Source organism: Prionailurus viverrinus, chromosome D3 (genome assembly GCF_022837055.1).
Source record: "Prionailurus viverrinus isolate Anna chromosome D3, UM_Priviv_1.0, whole genome shotgun sequence".
Taxonomy (NCBI): domain Eukaryota; kingdom Metazoa; phylum Chordata; class Mammalia; order Carnivora; family Felidae; genus Prionailurus; species Prionailurus viverrinus.
The window spans coordinates 9,347,231-9,367,817 of record NC_062572.1 but is presented as its reverse complement, the minus strand read 5'-3'; the positions used below and the strand labels follow the sequence as shown (position 1 = coordinate 9,367,817).

The following is a 20,587-nucleotide window of genomic DNA, read 5'->3' as shown; positions in this document are numbered from 1 at the left end:
CAAATGTCACACAGAGACACCGAGTAAGTAAATGCTGGAACAATGCTGCCGACAGACTTGCTTGACACAGGGTTGCCACAAACCTTTAGTTTAAACCAAGAGCAACATCTATAAAGCACAACAAAATGCACTCAAAAGAGGTATGCCTGTGTTTATGCCAGCAAAATGTTGGCAGCAACTTCTGTGTCCAACAATCCGGGGTTGGATAAATTATGGTCCGTCCGTATGGCAGAATATTAGACAGCCATCACAAACCAGGTAGACAGAGATTTTAGCATATGTAGAGAAAGTGCTCATGGGGAAAATGTAACGTAAAAAAAGACCTGTCTTTTAAATGTGCTAAGATCCATCTATGCAAATGTCAAAGACAAGAAAAACACTACAGCACACAAAATAAGCCGCTTCACTTATTCTAATAGCAAAATAATGGCATGAACCCAAATGCTCATGGAGAACAGAAAGGATAATGAATAGTGACATGGTCACACAAACAGAATGCTATCCAGTGGTGGCTGCCCAACATTGTGAATATGCTAAATGCCATGGAATTGTTCACTTTAAAACGGTTAGTAAATTTTGCCTCAACTAAAATAAAAGAGTACTGCATGCCTGTTGCAGAGAGTTAAGAAAGCAAAACTTAAGATGAAAAGAAAAATCCCCTTGATCTCTCTCTCAAAGGCAACCACATGAAATCTCCTCACGTATTTCCTTTGGGCTGCTTTCTAACTTCATACATGGGGCGATCATACTTGATGTGGGAGTGTAGCCCGGTTTGCCCCCACCCAGTATCAACATGAGTATTTTGTCTTATGATTAGAAGTTCTATCTTTCATGGCTGCCTATGCCACGTGAAGGTATAGTCTCTGCTTTATTTACCTGATCCCCCACTGCTGGACAGTTAGGTTGTTTCTAGTTTGTCACTGCTGTGAGCAACGATAAAGGAATAGCTTGTATATAAATCTTTGTCCCCATCCTGGATATTTTCCTCAATTCCCAGAGTAGAACTCTAGAGTTAGCAGTTAGCCATATTTGTCTCCTCCCTGGGGGGCTGTTAGTTGCTTTCACTCATGTCAGGGGCATGGGGCAACAACCCGGGCACTTTTTCCCTTGCCCTCTCCTCACAGACCCTGCATGGAACGCCCCTGGCTGGCCCACTCTGCAGTGATGTTGCCTTTTTAATCTCCGTGCTGTCTTGTGTGTCGTTTCTGACCCTTCCACCCCCATGGGAGAGCACTGTACAGGGAGCCAGGAGACCTGGGTTCTCCCTTGGCCTCTGTGTAACTGTGAATATATCTCTCCCTCTCTGGTCTCAGCTGTCCTGTTGTTTAATGGAAGAGTTCTATTAGTCTTTTTCTCATGGTTCTTTTCACTCCACTAGTGTGTCTCGTTCACAGCTGTAACCTGTTTCCAGTATGCAGTACGTGCTTAACCAATGTTTACTGAATGACTGCCTCTCTTGCTCCAGGAGCCGATCAAGAAGAAAGAAACTAAGGTGTACATAGATGGGCTTCAGTGGATTATTTGGATGGGGCAGTGTAGGCTCCTAGCAGGGTAAGCATCCTCTGCCCCTCCCAGGGACCAGGCAGGGGGAGGGCCCTTGGCTCTCCAGCAGCAGAGGCTTGGGAATCGAGACACTTGCTCTGAGGTGCCACCAGGGGGCAGCAGACACCACAAAGCGGGAGCATGGAAGCCAGCATCAGGTTCAAAGTCCGCTACAGTCTACACTGTGCTGTGCTACACAGTGCTGGGTGCAGGGATGCAAGTTGGTCCCTGGCTGCAAAAAACCCTCAGACTGATAGGAAGTACAGACATATCAGCAGAGGCATGTGTAACATGAACAAATGCAACAAGAGAGAGAAAAATAATGATGATGTTAACTATGATGATGGCTAGATCTTCAGGGGCACCTTCGACATGCCAGGCCCTCAGGCTGAGTGCTTGCCAGTCCTATTCTCACACAGGATCCTCACACAACAATAGGAAAGGAGTACTAATACTGTGCCTATTTTAAATGTTAAGACAATGGAGGCACAGAGAGGCTAAGTAACGTTTCCAAGGTCACACAGCTAATAAACAGCAGAGCCAAAATTTGCAGCCAGGCCACTCTGGCTCCACTGCACCAAGCAATATAGGTGATTGTAGGGGGTCCAAGGAGGATCAGTATCCATTCCATCCGGATTGAGGTGGGGGGTTTCCTGGATGAGGTGACTTCTGAGTTGGATTGTGAATTGGCCAGGGGTGAGGATGGCATTTAGGGGCATAGGGAATAGCATGAGAATGGACATGGCTATAAGCATTTCACTCGAGAAGGATTGGGGGTTGGGAGGAGTCAAGACCATAAGGCCTGGAGGCCTTGTTGAGGAGCTGGGCTTTTTAATTAAAAAATAAAATTTTATTTTATAGAGAGAGTGCAAGCAAGTAGGGGAGAAGGGCAGAGGGAGAGAGAGAGAATCTCAAGCAGGCTCCACACGCAGTGCGAGCCCACCCAGGGACATGGGGCTCAATCCCACGACTCTGGGATCACGACCTGAGCTGCAACCAAGAACTGGAGGTTCAATCAACTGAGCCACCCAGGCACCCTGAGGATCTGGGATTTTTATCTTGAGGGCAATGGGGAGGAGCTGTGGAAGTGACATGACCCTGTGTATGCTCCAGAAAGATCTCTCTGGCCTCTGGGTGGAGAATGGGCTGCAGTGGGACCTAGAATATCACTGGCAAGACCAGTGAAGAGGCTAATGAAACAGTCCCAGCAAGTGATGATGGTGGCAATCCAGGACAGCCTCTCACCCCGCCTGGGTGTCGGGCACCATCTTCGACAGGTTCCCAGTCCTGAGCTGGTGGGTTCGGGGAGGGGGAGGAGGGTGGGTGCAGAGAGGGAGTTCTGTCTCAGACACACTGACTCTTCGATGTCAGTGCGGGACCCTGGTGGACATTCCCGGACCCTGGTGGACATTCCCAGCCAGCAGCTGGCTTATGGCTCCATAACTCTCGAGAGAGGTGTGGCCCGGAGATGGGATGTTTTGGCTGTTGTTGGAACTTCCAGGAGTGGACCAACTCACCTAAGAAACATCAGACTGAAGTCAGAGGGCCTGGGGGGCACCCTGCGTTTGAGGGGCTGATGGAGAATGTACACTCTGGTAGGCTAAATGAGGGTCTCCCAGAGGCACTCACGTCCCAGTCCCTGGGACCCGAACCGTGACTTCACACAGCAAAGGGGACTTTGCAGATGTGATTAAGTTAGGGGTCTTGAGATCCTGGGTTCTGTGGGTGGGCCCCACATCATCACAAGGGTGCTTGTGAGAGGAAGTAGGAGGATCAGAGACAGAGAGGAAGATGCTATGATGCTGGGTTTGAGGATACAGGAGGGGCCGTGAAGCAAGGAATGTGGGCGCCTCCAGAAGCTCGAGAAGGTAAGGAAATGGATTCTCCCTGGAGCCTCTAGAGGGAACACAGCCCTGCTGACACCTTGACTCTAGCCCAGTGAGGCTGACTGTGGCCTTTGGGACTGTGAGAGAATAAACTGTGTTGTTTTTAGCCACTGAGTCTGTGGCCGAACAGTAGCACGAGGAGGCTAATATAGGGCCCTGGGAAAGTGTAGAAGGTGCAGTCTGGGAGGTAGGAGGAAGGCAGGAAAACAGGGCCTCCTTGGGAACTAGAAAGTGGAGGAGGTGCAGGAAGGAGGGCGAGGCTTAGAGCGTTGTTCTTGACAAGCTCCTGTGTGATTACTGGTCACTGTGTCTCCTCAAAGTTGAGGACATCCGGACAATCCAGACCAGTGCTGCAGCAGTCACTGGGTGTCTCCTATGGCATCTCACTTGTCACCTTGCGATGTGGCCAGTGAGGCTGAAGAACTGAAGCTGTAGTTTTATTTAACTTTAAACATTTTGAATGGATACAGTCACACATGGCTGGTGGCTGCCGTGCCAACCTGGACCTGGTGCTTTCCAGGCCCAGACCTTGCTTGGTGCAGGTTGGCTGGCAAAGCAGTTCTGACCTGCTCGGAATCCCCGCTGTGGTGGATGAAGGTGGACCAGGCCTTACCTCCTGCTCTGGGCAGTCCCTGGAGGCCTCAGGCCTCACCTGCTGTGGTCACACTCACCCCCTTTCTGGGACTCGATCTCTTTCTTGGCCTGTTCCAGGATGCTCTTGATGGCGTCATCTGAGCCTGTCTCTGGTGTGCGGATTCTTGGGGTGATACTGCCTGGGGGAGGCAAGGGGGCATCTGTCAGGGGGACCTGCATGTTGGGGGTCAGTCCCTGGAGCTGGGCAGGGTGAAGGGTTGGTCCCCTCCTCCCTCGAGGGCTCCAGGGCCAGGGCTGGGAGAGGGAGGGCCAGACCTTGAGTGCGTGTGGCAAGACCGCTGTTTAGCCAGTCTGTGTAACAAACCGGATCTACAAATGATTCTGACTTGAAATAGTATTAGTATTAATATTAATAATAATATGATAACAATGATGGCTGCTACCATCATAGCTAACAGTTCTCAAACAGTTACTATGTTCCAGGTGCTGTACTAAGTAGCTTATACTCATTTAACCCTCATAGGAGGCTGGCAGATGGGGACAGATGGGGATACTGAGGCATGTCACTCAGTGGGTGAATGGCAGAACTGGAACTCAAAACTCAGGTGTTTATGAGGTCAAAGCCTGGGCCATTCACATGGATTACCCTAAAAATCAAGTCTGGCAAGGTTGGCAGGAACCCAGGCCATCTCATGGATGGGTGAACTGAGGCTTGGAGGTCTTCAGGAAATACCTGCCAGGGCAGCTCCTGGGCCCAGCCTTTTCCCCACAATGATCAGCCTGAGCTGTCCCATTAGGCCCATGTGGGGAGCAAGAGGTAGCCAAAGGCCCCAGGAAGGGGGGACGAGGATACATTTCGTTATTTTACAAAGGGGGAGGCTGAGGCACAGAGAGGCAAAGTCACTTGCCCCAGGTGACAAAGCTGGGAGGTGGCAGAACTAGGCTATGACCCCAGAGCCTGTGTTCTCAGCCCCCAGCCAGCCTTTTGCCCTGGGCTTGGCGGGGGAGGCTGGGCCCGAGCCCCTCACCTCGGGATGGGCCCTCACCTCGCTGCCGCACCTGGATGGTCCTCAGAGCCAGCACGTTCTGCTCATCCGACAGGAACTGCTTCATCTTGATGAAGGGCTCCTTGCCCTTCACTGTGAGCTTGCGCCAGGGCTTGGGCCGGGCCAGGATCTCGCTGACCGAGCCCTGTGACAGCCCCAGCACATAGTGGCCAAACACCCGCTGCCCGATGTTGTGTTTGAGCAGCTGCTCCTTCACCTGGAATGCAATCTCCGCCGTGTCCAGCTGCTCCTCCTCGGTTCCGGCCCCTGCCCCAGCTGTGCTGCCCCCACCCCCATCTACAGGCTCGGGGGCCCCGGGTGGCTCAGGGCCAGGAGCTGGGGTGGCAGGGGCCGTGGGCGGCTTGGTGCCATAGAAGGCTGGGGGGAACACCAGCAGGCCACCCGCCTCCCCTTTGAAGGTGGCCGGGGGCATCATATGTTTGGACAGCAGTGTGTCCCCTGCCAGTCTGTCCCCAGAAGCCAGGCTGGGGAAGGGGGACAATGAGAAAGTCCTTGGGCCATCGGGGCCCAGGCCAGGGCCCAGCAGGGGCTGCCCAGGGCTGGGGGACAGGGGGTCTTCAGGCCCTGGCGGTGGCGGGAGCTGTGGAGGCGATGGGTAGGACTGCTCTGTGCCCAGGGAGTCCTTGATGGAATCATCCTCTGAAGGGTCCTCCTCTAGAATGCCAAGAGAGACAGATGGAGGAAAAGAGGAGAGACAGAGAGAAAGACAGAAGCGGACAGTGATGGGGGTGGGGAGAGAGAGAGAGAGAGAGAGAGAGACAGAGAGACAGAGAGAGAGAGGGAGAGAGACAAGGAAAGAAATCATGAGAGTGACACCCAGAGAGTGACACCAGAGAAACAGAGATAGGGAAACAGACAGAAATAAGAGAGATGCACAGGGGAGATGGGATGCACAGGGGAGGGAAATAAGAGGGATGCGCAGGGGAGACATGGAGAGAGGCAGCGAGGCAGAGCCAGCGTGAAAGGCAGGAAGAGACAGAAAGGCACAGAGACAGAGATAGAAAGTGGGAGGCAGAGAGACAGTGTAAGACAGAAAGACACACACATGAGGGAGAAATTCAGGGGGAGGACGAGGGGAGAGAGGGCAGCAGGGTGGGGGAGAGAAGCGTTATAGGCATCCAGCAGTACTAAAAGCTACCCTTCTGATTCTGAAATCCCTACCTGTGCAGGCCTGGCCCACATTCCAGTTCTGGGCAGCCACCCCCACCCCATCAAGAACACTCACTGAGCACTTGTTACGTGCTAGCACCTGGCCCCGAGGTGGGGAGTTCAGATCAATGCCCACCTCAGCAGGATGCCCGTTCCTGGTGCCTGCCTTCCAGCCCTCCTCGTCCTAGGCATCCTATGTGTTTGCACTCCCCGTGTGAACAGCACCCACAAAGTGGATCCATGATTGACCCCATTTTATAGATGAGGAAACAGAGGCAGCACAGAGAGTCTTGGCCGGGGCCACATGGCGACAAAGTCATGGAGCCACTGTGTGGGGAGAAGAGCTGAGGAGGTGATCTGGGGAGACAGCAATGTCTACAGGCCATTCCCAGCAGCCTGCTGTGGGGGGTGCAATGTGAATGCCCTCCTTGTGCCCTGTGACCTCTTCCTGCTGCTCACCAAGGATCGGGGATGAGTTGGAGCCTTTTGGAGGGCCTTGGGAGGGCCTGGGTGAGCTGTGTGAGGAAGGCAAGTGTGGACACTGTGCGGGACACTGCCAGCTGGCTGGCCATGGAGAGCACCCAGCTCAGCACCAGGCACACAGCGGGTGCTCGATCAATGTGCACCCTTTTCTCCATCACTCTCCTGCTTGCGTGGGAGGCAGTGGAGAAGGCCAGAGGCCTACAAACAGCCCCCACCCCGGCCCCTTGGCCCCAAGAGCATCCTGCCTCCCCTACCAGGGCTGGTCAGAAGACCAGGCTTTTCCAGAAGGAATTTCTGCGTGGGGAAGAAGGCCTCCTTTGCCATGAGCAACGAGTCTTCGGGCTTGGACATGCCCTGAGGAGACAAGAAGCTGGGCTGAGAGGGCATGGTGGGCAGACGGCTCTCAAGGTCAGCTTGCAACGCAGGGACAGTGGTGGGAACACTCACCTGCGGGAGGCTGCAGGTGCTAGAGGCCAGCTTCATGGCTTTCAGGATGCTGCCAGAGAAAGTGGAGAGAGTCCAAGGCCAGCCACATTCCCCGGGCTCCGGGAGAGGTCTTGAGAGATACTTCCTCTAGCTCATCTTCCCCGATTGAGAACAACTGTCCCACCCCGTGGACCCTACATAACACTGGACTCAGGGCAACGACAGGCCTTGAGTAGCAGGCCTGTGAACCGGTTCCATCGATACCTGGAGGGGTGTTGCATTAACCCACTCCCACACTCGCGGGCCCCAGCCAACCTGATCACAAGGCACTGATCACAGCACTGACCACAAGGCTACCCTGCGTGCTCTCCAATAGGTGGCTCTTGATGGCAAAGGGCCATGCATGGTTAGGTTTTGATACCCAAGGTGCCATGGAGAGGAGCCAAGGGCATCACAAAATGGGATGTGGTGGGAGGAGGAAGATCATGCACTTTGCCAAGGGCCCCGCACTGCCAAGGAAGAGGGCTGGGGGTTCTGTGGAGCCCTCCTCTGCTGAGTACCTCAGCTCTGTTTTAATTTCTTCATAGTCAGACTGTGCCTGGAGCTTCTCTTCCAGCTTCTAGAGGAGAAAATAAAGATGGTTCAAGGCTGGTCCGCGTCGTTCTGTCTGGGGATGCCCTGCCTAGATCCTGTCTGCACACCTCCTCTCCCAAGGGCTACCTCTATGGCTTCGGACTTGGCCGTGAGCTGCCGCTCCAGGTCCGCAATCTGGTTGGCAGAGGTCTCCTCCAGTTCCTGCAGAGAATTCTGGAGGTGCTGCACATCCTTCAGCAGCCGCAGGATCTCCCGATCCTTGGAGGCCAGGGCAGCCTCAAGCCGGGGGCCTGAGCACAGCGTGAAGTTCACCTTATCCTGAGGACAGAGTGGGGCTTTGAGGGGCTGGGAGGTGTGGGGCAGGGGGCTGCAGGGCTCCACCCCTGAATCCCAAACAGAATGGGAAATCCATCTATGGCATGGCCCCCACGCCGCGCACCCCAGAGTGACTCGGCTCCTCCTTACAGGCTCTGGCTTTCCTCTTCTTACCTCTGAGCCTTTGCTCAGGCCAGTCCTACCAGCCTGGATGATTTCCCTCTATTATTCAAACTGAGGGGGAATGGGCAGAGGAGGTTTTCTGGAGAAAGATGGGTCCAAACTGTGACGAAGTTTAAGAACAAGTTAGTGATTTGGAAAATCGCTTGGCAGCATTCACCAAGGACAGACGTGTTTCTGCTTGGTATGTGTAGGGAAAAGCAGCTATCTATGCACCAAGATACACATGTGAACACCAAGATGAATATTCATAGCAATTCTCTCTGTAACAGCCCCAAATTGGGCTCCAAATGCCTCCAAGTGCCCTCCAACCAGAGAATGGATGAACAGGTTGTGGTACATCCACACAATGGAACACTATACAGCATTGAAAATGGATAATCTACAACTACTAACACCGGCATGAATCACTCTCTCGGATATACTATGAAGTGAAAGAAGCTAGACACAAAAGTGTGTGTGTGTGTGTGTGTGTGTGTGTGTGTGTGTGTGTTCCAATTAAGATCAGGTAATGAAAACAGCCACACCCCAGCTGTGCTATTATAAGTCAGGAGAGTGGTTCCCCTTGGGGAGTAGCCCCCGAATGGGAACACAGGAGGGCATTATTCTGGGTGTTGGGAATATTCTACTTATTGAACTGGTTGCTGGTTACAGTATCTCCGAAAAACTCAACATGCTATACACTTATGATAAGCTGATAAGCACATTTTTTCTTCTATATATTATACTTCAGAAAGCATTTGTTAAAAAGGAATGAAAAAAAAAGGGCAATACCCGGTGAGGAAGTGGTAGGGATTGGGTATTCCCAGCAGAGGTTACCTCACAGATAAAGGTTTAGGTTTCTACACTGGGCACAGTTCCTATCCCAGCGAGATGTTTCCCCTCCATTCCAGGCAGACCCTCAGGGTTAGATGTGAGACCTTGCAGCTACTGCCCTCAGCCCCAAGCCCCATGGCTCCTCCAGATTTTAGGAAATGGCCCCTTTGTCCTGGAAAAAGACAAAGGAGGTTGATGTTTGGGAGGGCCTGAAGTCGGGCTGGTCCTGAGCTCAGCTACAAATGAATCTAAGAAGCGTTAGAAAAAACAAAACAAAACAAAACAAAACAAAACAAAACAAAACAAAACAGAAAACACAACCTACCACTACCAATACTGGCTATTCTTCCAGGGAGATAAATGCCAATTAAAACAGGAAGCGGATGCCATTAACACATTAAATTAATTAGCATCGAGCGCCACTGTTGTGCTCAGAAAAACTCACCCTCCAAACCGGCAAAATTCCCCATGGCTGATTAGCACAGGCATTTGCTGGGTTCCACGGGGGTTAATTAAGAACCACTGGCAAATTCGTTCTGAGGTGTCCTCATGAGCTCTCTTGCCTTCAGCCTCTCTTGTGCTCACTCTTTGCGTTGTACAGATATACAGGCACATTGCCATATACACACTGCCTCCTGGGACACAGACATAGCACACACTGACACAAGGACCTGCTGGAGTCCTCCTGCTGACATGCAGACACACAGAAATACCCAGGTATTAAAGAGGTATACTCAGATGGACATGTCACTGTGACACACAGAGACACGTATGTGCTCAGAGATCACATGAGCCGTGGGCAAAAACACCTCAGACACACCCCAAACCTACTACTACTACTACGAATAGTATCATCAAATATCCACTGAGCAGAGACTATAGGGTAAGCCCTGTTTTAGGTACTTTACGTGTAATCCTCCCAATAGCTCTACAAGGCAGGTCCAGGTCTTACTTGTACAGATGAGGAAACCGAGGCACAGTTAGATTAAGGATACAGTTATTTGCCCAAAGGCCACCAACAGACACACACATTCATAGTAACACATGTTCATGGAGACATATTCCAATCTTTAAACAGAAAGACAGACACAGGCACACTGGTCTATGTACCAGGGTGTCGGCTGAAGTGAAAACCATGCTGGCCATTTCAGGTTCATGGATGGAGACTGCAAATCACCCTGGAGCAGACCCGTTATTATGTAAGGAATTGGGAATCTAGTCCCTTGGTATGCAGAGATCTGGAAAGAAGGTGGACCAGCTTACAGAAGAAACCCGAGGCTTTCTGGGAGAGGAGCAATGGAGAGTCTTTTTTTTTTTTTTTTTTTTTTTTTTTAATGTAGGCTCCATGCCCAACATAGGGCTTGAACTCACTACCCTGAGATCAAGAGCTGCTCTACTGACTGAGCCAGCCAGGTGTCTTGAAATGGAGACCTTAACACATGACAGAAGGGTAGGTTGGGTGGCTCTGAATGATATCTCTATGACCCCAGGACCCCAGAGGGGCACCAACCAGGAGGAAAGAAAAAGATGCACAAATTAAGCAGGCTTAACACAGGAACCTCAAGGTTGACGACTAAAGACTGGTTCTTTGTAGCACGTGGCTGTCTGGGAAGCCCTACTGGAATCATGTTTTCGGAACTAAGGGCTGACGGGAGTGTCAGTCTCCCATCTCGGTTAAGCGGTCCCACTGCGGTCTGGCAGGAATTGAGAACCAGTGGTCAATGGCGACACCTGGTGGCAACCGCCAAACCGCACCGCCACTCTACAGCTCCAATTACCTCCCTCCCACCCATTCTTGCCAGGCATCTGGCAATAGAAATGGTCCTCTTTGGCCTGAGTAAGTTGCTGGCATTTTTGGACAATTTGGAGTAAAGAACGGCCTCCAAAGGAGGATGCTGGACTTCCTATTAATCACATATGGAAGCCTGAGCTTGAAGAGAGCTCTGGCTGTAATTTGACCGTCGGCTGGTAAAGCAAGTCATAGTAATTATAGTAAACTATGCATTGACCTGGGCAATGCTATGCCCACTGTATCCACATACAGTCATGTGCATAATTTCACACAGATGCACATGACTGACTCACAAGACGTCATCCACATATTCATACTCACCAACATGGCGTTTCCCAACCTTTCCCTCTGACTCTCCCACCATCCTTACCCCACTGGGTCCCTGGGGGGAGCAGCAGGCCAGGCGGATAGAGCTGTTGACTGAGGCGAGTTGTTCTCGAAGACTTTCTACCTCCCGCTGGGCAGCCTCAGCTCGCTGGGGGTGGGGGGGGGGGAGAATTGGGGCAAGCGCAGTTAAGAGGTGAACAGGGCCATACTGGATTCCACCATGGCCCTCTGCCATCACTCTGCATGCCTCAGGCAGGGCTGGGCCTTTGTCTCCAGCTCCCATGTCACCTAGCATGGAATGGGGCCTGGATGGAGGGTCTGCAGAGGTGGCTTCCATGAGCTGTGGCAGGCCCTTGGGCAAGTCACTTCCCCTCTCTGGGTCTCAGTTTTCCTCTTGTGAAATGGGGGCAATGAAATACATCTACTGCAGAGGTGTTCCGAAATACATCTAAATCAGAATGCCAGTTTACTGAACTGGGTCTATGGTAGATCTTAACTCCTCAAAAATTTCTAAGAAAAAAGCCTGGAAGAGAGACTCCAAGAGTTAACAATGTAGCCTTGTGGCTTTAGAGAGAAATCTGTACTTTGTCACTCCCTGGTTGTGTGACCTTAGGCAAGAGACTTCATCTGCCCAGCCTCAGTTTCCCTATTTGTAAAATGGAGATGATAAAAGTAACTACCTTCTAGGGTTGTTTTGCAAAGTAAGTGATCTGGTAAAATACAGCTCATTAGGTATCTTAGCCAGGTGCTTGACACATATAAATGTGTCAGTAATTGGTTAACTTTACTAAAACTGGAAGAGCTGTGACTATTTTTTCCCTCAGCTGGTGGTGCAGGTTATACTGATTATGGTTGACTTACACGCTGACCTTGGCAATCAAGATGCTATGCCTATTATATGCACATGGAGACCCACACACATCCATGTTCACATTTTGGTAATTTATTTTTTTAACTGATTTGTTCATTTACTTACTGGTATCCTGCCTTGTTACAGAAATGGTTCAAGACAGTTTTGTTTTGGCAAAGGTTTTGGGTGTGTGGGGCTGTAGAGAAATACTTTTATGTTTCCGCACAGTTTGGGCTTTCCAAGCAAATCTGACTGAAATTTAGGATGTGGGCAAAATGACAAGCCTGGAAATCAGCTTGTGACTGATTAGCCAGGAAGAACTGCAGCGGGATTTACCTCTCTGAAGGCATGTGTCTACACGTCAATGGCGGATGACATCCCCTGGGTTGTAAAGCTGGGTTTAAAGTTGCTAGAAACCTACCAGTCTTATCTTCCCCTGGAGAGAAGCATTTGCATTCCACATGTGAAGAACCCAGGATCCTCACCCTTCTGTTCATACTGGCACTTGGGAGGTAGTTTTCTCCCTCTCTCAGAAAGTCCCTCTCCTATATAACGACCCAGAGTCACATGGTGGGGGGGTTTCCTTGCCCACAGTACAAACTCTGGTGCGTGCGGGGTGCTATCTGATTCTTGTCACCTCAGGGGTAAGAACTGGGGCGAATTGGCAGGGTTATTACTAGTAATATCAACCTGCTCTGCTCCAGAATCCTCTTGTTCACATTCTGGATAATATTAATACAGATTTTAAAAACCCTAATACGATGACATTTATTTTCTTCTCCATACTTTCTATAATGAAGTTTTACTTTTAAACTCAGAAAAGAAACATTAAAAAAATGGTTTCCTATCCAAACTACTCTAAGAGCTTTGTTCTCGAGCCTACTTGACGGGCAAAGATCCAAAAGTTTGATGACACACAATACTGGCGAGCTATAAGGAAACAGGCCCTCTTTTAACTTGCTACAGTGAGTGTAAATTGGTACAATTTCACGGGGGGGGGGGGCAGTTTGGCCACATCTGTCAAATAAAAACGCACAGATCCTCAGCCCAGTAATTCCACTTCTAAGAATTTACCCTATGTAAATTCACACGTGGCTCACGCACGTGGGAAAAGATATCCGTGCAAGGGCGTTCACTGTGGTCCTGATGACGATGGTAAAGGATTGGAAATACCATAAATCTTCATCAACGGGGGACTGGTTAGACCACGGTGGGCAAACTGCAGCCTGATGCCTGTTTCGTAAATTAAATTCTTCTAGTACACAGCCACACTCGCTCACTTGCATACCGTCTGCGCTTTCACATACAGCGAAGCTGAACAGCTGTGTCAGAGACCCGCGTACCTAAACATACTTACTCTCTGACCCTTTACGGAAAGTCTGCCATCCCTGGGTTGGGAGACAGTGCGTCCACGTACTACAATGCTACAGGCAGTAAAACAGACGGACTACTTTTATTCAGATATGGAATGAGCTCTAAGATATACACATGGAAAAAATAAGGCTCAGAAGGGTGGGTACAGTATATATTATAGTTTGTGTTTTAAAAAGGGGTAAAAGTAGACATATTCATGGGCTTGTGAATGGATCTCTAGAAGGGACCTTAGAAATAGCTAAGAGAGGCTGCCAGGGGGAGGGGAACCGGAGAGCCAAGTTGGGGAGGGAGAAGGGAGTTCAAACTTTTTGAGTTTTGAACTATGTAAATGTATTGCCTATTCAAAAACATCACCCTATGAATGCTACCCTTTTCCAAGTTTCCTCTACAGGCGGGAGCAGGGCTGCCCTTATGCCTGCACAGCCATCCTCTGGGCCTTTGCTCCTGCTGTGCCTTCTCCTGGAATGCCTTTCCTCCAGAGAACGGCTCCTGGGCTTCAGGACCCAGCTGCAAAGTGTGCTCCTCTGGGGAAATGACCACTTGCTCTGTCATCCTGCTGGCCCCTCTTGGCCATGTCCCTGGCTGCTGGCACTGCAGGGACCCGGGGGCAAGTAGAGATGTGTTGGGCCCTTGAGACTCCAGACAAGACCCCATGGCCACACCTCGCCTCCTTTCAGAGTCTTGCCAGCTTTGTCTACCAGACAGCAACACATCTGAGGCCAGAAGGCAGAGTGCAGGACCCTTTCTACGTAAGTGATAACGGGGACTCGTAGAGGTTAAAGGGCTTTTAAGGACCCGGGCTGGGACTAGAAGACGGGGCCCCGAGGAAGTTTGGGTCCACCCAGTGCTCAGCTGGTGTGGCTGGGATCAAGTGAGAAGGCTGCAGGAGGCCCCTGGTGGGGAGGGAGGGAAAGAAGCCACTAGGGCTTGTCCCTTGTCACCACCCCAGGCTCTGTGGAACACGGTTCCTCATACAGTCTGGTTGGGACAGACCCACCGCCCAGCTTGGCCTGCGGGCTGGGCTCACCAGTCACTGCTCTGCTGCCTTCCTCCTGCTGTCTGGAGACACCTGGAAAATGTCACCTGCACAGCAGCCACCGGGGAAGGGCACCGGCTTTTCTCTGTAGGCAGCCTCCTGGCCTTTACCCAGGCTGTTCCCTGGCCTGGAATGCCATCCCTCTACATTTTCAATTTATTCGACAGGTGTCAGCAACATGGCCCTTCCTCCAGGACGTCTTCCTCCCTGACCCTTGTGTCTGGTCAGGTGCCCCTTCCCTGACTGTTGCTGCCTGAGTCACCCTATTTCTGAGTGTTCTGCCAGCATCCCCCCTCCTTCTTCGGGGAGCTCAGGGTCCCAAACATCGCCCAGCCCTAGCACTCAGCATGGCACACGGTTCGATACATATTGATTGGGTTCAGTCCCTTTCCCCCGTCGCCCGAGACCCCCACCCTGGCACACGTCTTCTCACCTGATTAGCCTTCTCCAAGTTGGTCATGATCAGGCCGACTTCATCTGCCCTGAGACAGAAAGATAAGACCCTGAGAAGGGCTTCCGGCAGCCACCAGGCTGACAGCCCCAGCCCCTGCCTGAACCTAAGGGTCTTGCAATGGAAGGCTGAGGAGGCTGCCCCCTACCCTTCCTACTGGAGAGAAACCAGGCTGGGAGGAAAAGAGCTCAGGCTCTGGGGGAATGGGAACAGGGCCTCAGCACTGCGCCCCTTCCGGGCAGCCTGGCCTCCCGCCTCCCCCAGGGGTCCATTCTCTTAAGCTGTCCACAGAGCTAACACGTGTTTGCCCCTGCTGTGCCTTCTACCCAGGATCCCCTTCCTTAAGAGAACAGGACCCTGAGCTTTAAAGCCCAGCTCTGGGGAGGCTCAGTCAGTTAAGCATCTGACTTCAGCTCAGGTCATGATCTCACAGTTCATGAGTTTGAGCCCTGCATCGGGCTCACCGCTGTCAGCACAAAGCTGGCACTTCAGATCATCTGTGTCCTTCTTTCTCTGCCTTTTCCCTGCTCACACACGAGCTCTCTCTCTAAGATAAAACATTAAAAAAAAAAAAAGATGGGAGTGCAAGCTGGTGCAGCCACTCTGGAAAACAGTATGGAGGTTCCTCAAAAAACTAAAAATACAACTACCCTACGACCCAGCAATTGCACTACTAGGTATTTATCCAAGGGAAACAGGTGTGCTGTTTTGAAGGGACATGTGCACCCCAATGTTTATAGCAGCACTATCGACAATAGCCAAAGTATGGAAAGAGCCCAGATGTCCATCGACGGATGAATGGGTAAAAAAGATGTGGTATATATATACAATGGAGTATTACTCAGCAATAAAAAAGAATGGAATCTTGCCATTGGCAACTATGTGGATGGAACTGGAGGGTATTATGCTAAGTGAAATTAGTCAGAGAAAGACAAATATCATATGACTTCACTCATATGAGGACTTTGAGACAAAACAGATGAACATAAGGGAAGGGAAACAAAAATAATATAAAAACAGGGAGGGGGACAAAACGGAAGAGACTCTTAAATATAGAGAACAAACTGAGGGTTGGTGGAGGGGTTGTGGGAGGGGGATGGGCTAAATGGGGAAGGGGCATTAAGGAACCTAGTCTTGAAATCATTGTTGCACTATATGCTAACTAATTTGGATGTAAATTAAAAATAAAATAAAATTAAAGAAAAAAAAAGCAAGTACTGGCTAATGCAGCAATATTTCCAAGGGTATAAAACACTGCAAACAGTTTTATGCCACCAGGAAGCCACAGTAATCCAGTTTCAAGGATAGAGAAGAAAATGTCGTGCAGGAAGCGTATGACAAACCACTTCAAGCTGGTGTGGAAACGAAGGGACCAGGCATCCAGGATCTGCAAGGTCACTGCTGTGCTGGCACTGGCAGCCCGGCCCCTGCTTGATGCCTGCCCCCCTCCCACCACCGTGCCCTCCAGCCTTTTGTATTAAAATTGGTGGGAGTAGAAAAAAAAAAAAGAAAAGAAAATTTTAAAACCCAGCTCTAAAGTGTCCTCCTGGGAGGCCTCTCTCAACTTACCCCCAGGGTGGTCATTTGTTTATTTCCTGCCCTCCAACCCCCAGATTGCCAGCATCGAGGGGGCCAGGACAGGCCTCATCCACCTCGGCTGCCTCTCTGCTGAGTGTGGGGTGGGGGACACAAGAGGCCTGCGGGGAGTATCTGGTGACTCTAAGCCGCGCATGCTTTAGGCATGTTCGGGGCCTTCTTCCGTGCAAGCTGCCCCCCTGCCGCCAGCACTCAACCCGGCATTGCATTCTTCACGTGGTCATCTCCTTCTCGTTTTTGGGTTGCATTCTGAAGGTCATCTCCTTAGGGAAGTCCTCCGTGACTACCCTGGGTAATAGGACCCACCCTCCCTGTTATTCTCTCTTGCTGCTCTCAGTTCTTCCCTTCTTAGTGTTCACCAGGTGCCCAGAACAGGGCTGAGCATACAGTAAGTGCTCAACAGTATCTGTGAAGGAGCGAATTTATCACTGTATATCATCAGTTACCATCTGTCTCTTCTCTTTAGCTGGGGTCAGGGCCACGTTCTGATGTTTCTTCCAGGGACCCAACACAGCACTGGGTAAACAGTAGGTGCTAAATAAGTGTTTGTGGAATAAGTGATGTCTTATGGCCACGTTGAGTCCAGAGTAATTTAAGTGAATGACACTCGGCTGAGGATTGGCCTGGGTTGCTGTGGTGAAGACAGTCCTAGGAGGTTGGGGTGACGGGGAGGCCCCTGCCCAGCAGACCCTGCTCCGCCACGACCCAGAATGTCATGTATACTCTGTGGTGCATGAATGGCACAGCAAATGACTGGTGAACAGCTGTGTGCCTATGGGGGTGGGGAACACAGGGTGCTTAAAGAAACAGGTGCTTCCGGCGGTGAGTCAGAGGGAGAAGACTCAGAAAGAGAAGGCGTATTTGAGAGGGTCAGAGGGAGGAGGCATGTCTGGGAGGGTCAGAGGGAGGAGGCATACCTCAGCAGGGTGTTCACTTACTTGGATGCTGCCTCCTCATCGTATTTCCGCCGCAGTTCCAACAGCTCTGTCTGTGTGGCCTTTAACGCTGGGAAAAAGTAAAGAGCCAGGGTGAAGTGCCCCCTGCTTTCCCCAGGAACCCACTCCTGCTGCAGGGCCCAGAAAGTAGAATGAGGTTCAAGGTAGTGAAGGAAGACCTTTCTTTTGAAGGTCTTTAGAACCAGTGACAGGTAGAGCTTCCTGCCCTTGGAGGGGCTTCAAGCCGGCCGGAGGGCAGATGAGATCACCCTCTAGGAGTTTATGAAGCTCAGGGGACCCAGGCAAGTGGTAGGGGTCTGTCTATCCCATGGCCTTGGGTATGAGCTACCCAACATGCTTAGGTCACTCCAGGACCTGGGTGGGGCCATCCATCCATGAGCTCACCCATCCTGAGGTCTGGACCTGGCAGGTGAGGGGGACAGGGAGGAGCAATGAAGTCAACGGATATGTGTATATTATAACAAATGGGAGATTTCTCATAAAATTCCAGATTTCTGAATCTCCAAAAAATCTTGGTGACATTGGGCCATATGGCAGTGGCTGGCTGGTGCTCAGCAGTGGCCATCTCTTAGTCAAGGCCACGTCCTCTAGTTTGCTCCAGATCCCACCCTTTCCTACGGCTTTCCCTAATCTGGCTGCTTGTTTGTGTGTCTGGCCCCTACAGGCACTGCCTTTGCCACCCCTGATTTAATTCTACTTCTCAAGGCCTCTCTCCACGGCAATATGGCCTCTGGGGAAGGGGCTCGGACCCCCACTGGGTCCACTTCCACTTCCTTCCCAAATTCCCCTCTTGCCTTCCTGATTCTAGAATACCTGAGCCTGTGTTCACAGTGTCACTGTCCCCTTCTCCTCCTCCTCCTGGTCTGACGGGGCTGGGGAGCTGCACGGGGCCAGGGAACACATGCCAGATACATACCTGAATGTAGGACTTTGATCTTTTCCTCTGCCTCCCCCAGTCTGGCTGCCAAAGTGATTTGTACTTCTTGAAGGCCCCTGCAGAGAGACTGGGCCTGCTCAGAATGGCTCTGCTCGTGCCTGTGTGGATGGGCCCTGCCTGGGTCCCCAAGGTGGCCCTCCTGTCTTCCTACCCCTCTCACCTGTTCTCTGTAATCTACGCCCCTGCCTTTTTAAAGGGTCCTTAAACATGACATTCAGGCATTTGGCCACTTTGATGTTTTGCTGACTGTGTGGCAGCATTTGGGTGGACCTACATCAGGTAGTGACTTTGCCTCTCTGGGCCTCAGTTTCCTCACCTGTACAATAAGGTTTCTAGTGGGGTTTGCCTCTGTGAGTGTTGTGAAACACCTTCAGTATGATGCCTGGTACCCAGTGTGCCCTCAATATCATTAGTTACTATTCCTGTCCCCGGGGAGGCATTTTTTCCCTTCTCTGTGTCAGGAGTTTGGGATGGTCATCCAGCTCACTCTAGCCTAGAGCTTAGGTGTGATACAAGTGTCTCAGCAGAGAAACAAGGGCCCTAGCTGGACTGGGGGAAGGTTTATACAAAGCTTGGGTCTTATGTTGTCTGAATCAGAGACTCTAGAGAAGGAACTTTACCTGTGATCCTACACCCTCACCCTCTCACTGAGGGTGAGGCGTGTGTTACACATTGGCAAAGTGGGTGTCTCACTCAAACCACTCCAGCCACATTCATCTCCTTGCTGGTCAAACACACCAGGCATGTTTCTACCTCAGGGCCTTTGCACTGGCTGTCCCCTCTGCGTAGAACATTCTTCCCCTATATATCTGCAAGTTTCACCCCCACCCTCTCAGGGCTTTCCTCACCTTCTCAGTGAGGCCTCCCCTTATACCCTATTTAAAACTTCAGCCTCAATGTCATCCCCCCTTCTCTGCTTTCTTTTCCTTCACAACCCTTATCTTCATGTAGCAGACTTTATCTTGTTTATTTTGTGTCTTCCTCATGAGAAGGTAAACTCCAGGAGGGCAGGGAGGTTTGTTCACTGCTGTGTCCCTAGATCAGTGCTTGGCACACAGCAGGTAGTCTCATAAATACATGGAATGAATGAATAAAGGAATAAGTGAATGAAAGGCTAAATGTAATGACCACCATGAAACTGGCCTAGAAAAGCCCCAAGAATCCAGAAATTATAATAATCCAGGTATTATTGCTCCCACATCAGCTGTAAGGGCAACCATCTACTGACATATTCCCAGTGAGCACTGAGCTAAGTGCATACATTCATTCTGACCGGAGACTAGGAGTTGATATGGCCTGCCCACCTGATCAGGCTTTGGCACCCAGTTGTCCAATCACACACGAATCTCAGGGTTGCTGTGAATGTATTCTGCAGATGGGGTTAACATCTGCAGTCAGCTGGCATTAAGTAAACGAGAATAATCTCAATACTGTGGGTGGGCCTCATCCAACCAGTTGCAAGTCTTAAAAATAAAACCGAGGAAGAATTCTGCCGCCAGACTGCAGCACTGACTCCCGCCTGACAGTTTCCAGCCTGCTGGTTAGCTCTACCAATTCAGACTTGCCAGCCCCAACTGTGTGAACTAAGTCCTTGAAATACACGTCTTAATTAATTAAAATAAAAAATCCTTCCGGTTTTATTTCTCCGGGGAACCCTGCCTAATATACCGCCATTGGTCCCATTTCCCAGGTGGGAAAACTGAAGCTCAGACAGGTGATGTGACCTGCCCAGGGCTGACCACTGAACCAGGCCTGGATCTCTATCTCCAACCTGAATCCAGATTCCCTGATGGTCCCACCTCCCAGCCAGGTGGGGCAGCAGGGCCCCGCCTGTTCCTCCCCACTCACTTTTGTTTCTCTGCCTCATTTCTCTGCAGCAAAGTTTCTGTCAGGAGGGCTTTGCCGGGAATGCCTGGGAGGCGGCTCCCCTCGGTCAGCGTGGGTCCGGCCGGAGACGTCCCCTCTCTCTGCTCTGGAGGGAGGAAAAGAGGGAAAACCGCCCATCGCTGGAAGCGACATGGCAGCCAGAGCCGCCTTCTGCAAACTGGACAGATCGGCAGTGCTGGGATAAGAGTTGATTTCTCAAACTCGAGTGTTAGGGAGAGTGCGGCTGTGGAGACCTGCCATCACATGGTCGGCTGGGTTGTAGCCGTGGGGGGTGTGTGTGCACAAAAGTCAAGTCCCCATAGTGCCAGCCTCAGACAGCAGGCCCAGGT

General features: G+C 51.1%; 1 protein-coding gene across 5 annotated transcripts in view; it reads right to left on the bottom strand.

Annotated features, from left to right (window-relative positions):
* CUX2 (cut like homeobox 2) overlaps positions 1-20,587 on the bottom strand; it is a 320,122-nt gene that overhangs the window by 16,884 nt on the left and 282,651 nt on the right. For 4 of the 5 annotated variants that reach the window (XM_047828240.1, XM_047828239.1, XM_047828236.1 and 1 more), the window contains 11 exons: positions 20,220-20,343; positions 18,351-18,427; positions 17,417-17,483; positions 14,865-14,913; positions 11,215-11,319; positions 7,868-8,059; positions 7,708-7,766; positions 7,169-7,217; positions 6,976-7,096; positions 5,069-5,743; positions 4,100-4,201 (listed from right to left, as the gene is read on the bottom strand). In XM_047828240.1, the coding sequence (XP_047684196.1) occupies positions 4,100-4,201; positions 5,069-5,743; positions 6,976-7,096; positions 7,169-7,217; positions 7,708-7,766; positions 7,868-8,059; positions 11,215-11,319; positions 14,865-14,913; positions 17,417-17,483; positions 18,351-18,427; positions 20,220-20,343 (1,620 nt within the window). The remainder of the gene's footprint in view (positions 1-4,099; positions 4,202-5,068; positions 5,744-6,975; positions 7,097-7,168; positions 7,218-7,707; positions 7,767-7,867; positions 8,060-11,214; positions 11,320-14,864; positions 14,914-17,416; positions 17,484-18,350; positions 18,428-20,219; positions 20,344-20,587) is intronic. The other variant, XM_047828237.1, reaches the window with a different exon arrangement.